General features: G+C 40.4%; 1 protein-coding gene across 1 annotated transcript; it reads left to right on the top strand.

Annotated features, from left to right (window-relative positions):
- Nucleotides 1-3,315: 3,315 nt before the first annotated feature.
- On the top strand, nucleotides 3,316-3,981 carry LOC129002330 (uncharacterized). The gene has a single exon (XM_054430046.1). It carries the CDS (start codon nucleotides 3,316-3,318, stop codon nucleotides 3,979-3,981), a length of 666 nt encoding a protein of 221 aa, XP_054286021.1.
- The last annotated feature ends 659 nt before the right edge of the window (nucleotides 3,982-4,640 follow it).

The following is a 4,640-nucleotide window of genomic DNA, read 5'->3' on the forward strand; positions in this document are numbered from 1 at the left end:
ATTTTACTCTTGCCTTTTATACCTCCAAACATTCACTCATTCAAGCACAATTTCATCTACTCTTCATCTTCTCTAGATAACATTTTATCCACAATTCCTTTCTACAGTACATTCAATATTTTCTCCTATGCATCCATCCAATCTCTCATTCTAGCAAGGATTTACAAACTCTTTCTTCTTCTCTACATGTAATTTTACCTTATATTTCCTTTCTAAAGGACAACCACTCTTTCCTATGCATTCAACCACTCTCACAACCTAGCAAGATTTCATCACTGTCTAACACAATTTCATCCTTCTCACTGCAGTGCACTATTCTTTGTGGGCGTTTACATCAATCCCTTTTCATATACCAAACCCTTTTCTTCCACGTGTTAAATCGCTACTCCATCACACGTGGTTTCATCTACTCTACATGCGTTTTCAAATCCACCCTTTTTCACCGTCCAACCACTCTCCCCTACGATTCCATCATTCCCTCCTATATCAACCATCTGCCCGGTCGCATGCCACGGACCAACTCCGAATGTATTATTATCGGCTATGGGGTGTTAATGTTCTGCCCCCGGGCGGCCTTTATCACAATTACCCTTCTTCAAGAAAGTGAAACAAATGTCTCGAGCCCAGCGGGTGGTTCTCCCCCCCCTCGCGATGGCTATAAATACTCAGGCTTAGCAACACACTACATTACACAGACGGCGTTACATTCGTTACGCTTGAATTTTAACGATCTGTCCTCCCCCCCACCACTAGCAACTGTGGCCTGCAAATGGGGAAAATGGTGAAATGTTGAAAATGGCATAGTACTTGTACACAGAAAGACATTGCAATTTGTTGTCTTTTGCAGGTCACAGCATCATAGAGATTCTTGTGAATCGTTAACACCCAAAACATCCCAGAAGAAGAAGACAACATCAAATATATGAACCTGAAATCTACCAATTAGCCTATACCAACAAGCCAATCATAAACTGGTGACACTTTTCGCTCAAAACCATTTCCCGGAGAGGAGACGATAAAAACTTAAATTTACCGATTTTCGCTGAGTCAAACCATAGCCGTCTCTAGTAATATATTACTAGAGACGGCTATGGTCAAACCCACTCTGAACGAACCAACATGTCCATATGCAGGTAAATAACTTTCTGTTTTCTTAGGCTCAAAGCACTAAAATCATCCTAAACACACTTCCTACACGACAGAAAAGAGTCAACGACACACAAAACTGAAATTCACATATCTCTGGGTCAAAAATTCCTTTTCAAAAACCCACAGGGCCAATAAAACTATACTTAAACTCCTATAAGCAACCTTAATGGAACTAATAGAACTAAACGACTCATGCAAACGTAGAATAATAGAATGAACAGAGTTCTATTCTAGCAACACGGTAAAGCAAATGCAGTGACAAAAGAAAATAGCAACAGACTAATGATAAGGCAGCAATGAGGAAGTGGCAGACGGATGACAAGACAGTCATTCACACCGGATTAACATAAGACCTTTGTTAACATTCGGGGGCAATGAGTAGACATCCGGTCAGTAAAAGTGACCTACAGCACGGCTAACTAGGCTGAATCAACTGAATCAAAGGAACTTTCGTGGTGAAACTAAGATTTTAGACCTATGGAATGTCCTGGTAGAATGGTTTCATGTCAGAAGTTTTTAATGATCCGCATGCTGAAAATTGGGGAAATATGACGTACGAAAAGCATCAAGATTCCACCTTCAGATCTAGTTTAAAGCATTCGATTTAGAAATGAGTAAAATTTGAGAAGCGACAGCGGCTGGCAGAGTCCAGCAAAGCGACTAAATATAGAGACCCCGCAACCGCGCGCCCCGGTCAAGACCAGGGCTTATTTATAGAGGAACACAGCCCAACTGGGTGTGTGCGGTATCTTATCACGACTGATAAGATAGTCTGATCCTCCTGGGTGAACCTCTGATCATGCTGCAGAGATTTGTAGGAGGACGCATAGATGTAATGTAACCTTAGGCATATGCTTTAGGCCTACCAGTGGATTTCAAGAAAGTTGCGCGTATATATGTCTTGTTTCGTTATCCTAGGAAAAACTTGCTTTCCTTTTAAGGTTTTTTGGGTTGACCTAATCACTACCGAGGTCTTAAGATCAAATTTAGCTATCTTCTGTACCCAATAGTTTTTTGTTTTTTTTAGTCAATACTATAACGTATTTAACTGATTTTTTTATCGAGACAAATGCATTTTAGCCACAATGTATTTTTTGTGAATACTGCCACACTGGCAATGAAGAAATAACAAATTTCAACAAATAACTGATTCCTCAATGTGGTTAGCAAAAAAGTACACCACAAAACCATAGCTCCTTAGTTTTAAAATCTTTAATGGCAATTTTTCTTCATCGGTACAAATGAACTCCACTGACCACTAGGATAACACCGCAGTGGTCATCGCAACTGCAAATCTCAACAACCGATACCCCACTACCTGTGTCCAACAAAACAAACCAAACCACAAAACCATCGCAACGGAAGAGTTGATGGCGCGCCCTCAAAAAAAGGCGCGACGGACCCGGCGAGCTATGATTACCTTAGCATCGGGGTGTTCACATGGCCGTCATAATGATAAGTACAGTTATTATCGCTTCCAATGTCAGTTCATTGTTCGAGATAAGGCGTAATCAATGTTATTACCAGGACATGCCCGGCATCCCGCCACCGCTATTGTCAGGAAATACCCCATTTCGGGCGCACCCTGTATTCTTCTCGTGGAAATCCGTCGCGCCGCGCGCCGCTCGCCAGGTCTAGGACCGGGATAGTGCACGTTTATGGGCGAAGAGTGGGTAATTTTAGAAAATAGAGTAGAAATACTATAGGTCTGTAATCGTATGTATCGGTCGTATCTCCTGCAGCCTTGTTAAGGCGAACTATTGGTAAACGGTTGTAAGTGGCTCAAACTGGGCAGTTTGGATACAAAAACTGTTACTAAACACTATTCCAATAGATAAGTAGGTACTTTGAAACTAAACAGGGACAATAAGTCTTGTGTAAGTAATATATGGCCTACAATATGTTTTTAGAATACATTATTCACAAATCCGACACTCGTCAGAATCTCAGCAGACGCATTTGTTAACGCAAACTCATGTTGAGGGGAACGGAGGAGAATCACTCAAGTAAACGATAACTGAAGAAGAATGCATGAAATATCCCCGCAACCCTCACGTGCACAGAAGGGCGCCTGTTAAATGAAAATTGAGGAACGCTCACCGTCATTTTCACACCTACTAGCTATGTTTTGTAGGAAAGAAGGGGACCTCCGATTACCACAACGAGATGAATTCAAAACACTTTCACGAATGGTTTAAACGTGTTGTGGGACTCATGCCAAACAAGTCTGCTATAGTAATAGACCAAGCTCCGTACCACAAGCAAATAGACCCGGAAACTAAAAATCCTACAATGTCATGGTTAAAAAAAGACATCATTAGTTGGCTGCAAAAAAGAAACATTAGTTTACCCCCTCATTCAACTGATTACGCACAACTAACAAAAGCTGCATTGATTGAACATGCGAAGCCTCACTTCGGAATCCCCAAGAAAATACTTGAAAACATCATTGAAGATACCAACCCTGGTATAAAATTGATATGGCTCCCGGTAGCGCATTGTGAGCTAAATGCTATAGAGCTTATTTGGGCCTATGTTAAAAATAATATAGCCAAGATTAATAGAAGAAATGCTGCAGAGAAAGGAAATAGTATCACTGTTACAAGAGATTTGTGCAAGGAAGTTTTGCAAACTGTTACACCGGACCTGTGGAAAAAATGTATACGTCATGCTCAGAACATTGAAGACAAATATTGGGAAAAGGATCATCTATCAGACGAAGTTCCGCTGGCGCAGCCGATTATTGTTGACCTTCAAAACGATTCTGACTCGGACTCTGACACAGACTACGATTTTGACATCGAGGGAAATATTTCGGACTTGGAAAATTGAGAAAGACATGTACATACAAATAAAAAATACAAAAAAAAACAAAAATACAAAACACAAAAAAAATATAAAAATATAAAAAGAAAAAAAAATCAATTTTAAAGCTGCCATTGGAGGTCCAAAGCCCTCATGAGAAAACGCTGATGGGAATTGATTGTTAGTAAATTTATGTAAATTTAAAACTACTAAATATATAAACTACTAGCTGTACCCGCGGGCTTCGCCCCGTTTAACTTCATAAGTATTCGCATGGCTCATTCACGCCCTGGTTGAAGTTCGTTCGCTACGCTCACTCACCTTTAGGTTGGAGCTCGTTCGCTGCGCTCACTTGCCTTCAGGTTAGCTCGTTCGCTACGCTAACTCGCCTCCAGGTTGAAGTTCGTTCGCTACGCTCACTCACCTTTTGGTTGGAAATTAGCTGTTGTCATATATTAAAAAAAATTAATTGTGCTGCACCCTGTTGGTAATCCTTTTAACTTTTATGCTATTGAACATCATAGAACAGAACCAACTTGTTTAATTGAAACAGCTGTTAAGATTCATTAATTCCTTTTAAATATGAAAAATCATAAGATTAACATGGGGAACTACAGAGCCACTGGGGCGGAGCCCGAAAGGGTTTTTGAGATAAGAATATGCTTTAATGTTAATCGGGAATGTGA

This window comes from Macrosteles quadrilineatus, unplaced genomic scaffold (genome assembly GCF_028750875.1).
Source record: "Macrosteles quadrilineatus isolate MER2022 unplaced genomic scaffold, UCM_ALF_1.0 Scaffold_9__3_contigs__length_116548681, whole genome shotgun sequence".
In the NCBI taxonomy this organism is placed as follows: Eukaryota; Metazoa; Arthropoda; class Insecta; order Hemiptera; family Cicadellidae; genus Macrosteles; species Macrosteles quadrilineatus.

What these genes read in the sequence shown, in the direction of transcription:
- LOC129002330 (XM_054430046.1), top strand. Translation starts at nt 3,316, where the DNA reads ATGAATTCAAAACACTTTCACGAATGGTTTAAACGTGTTGTGGGACTC.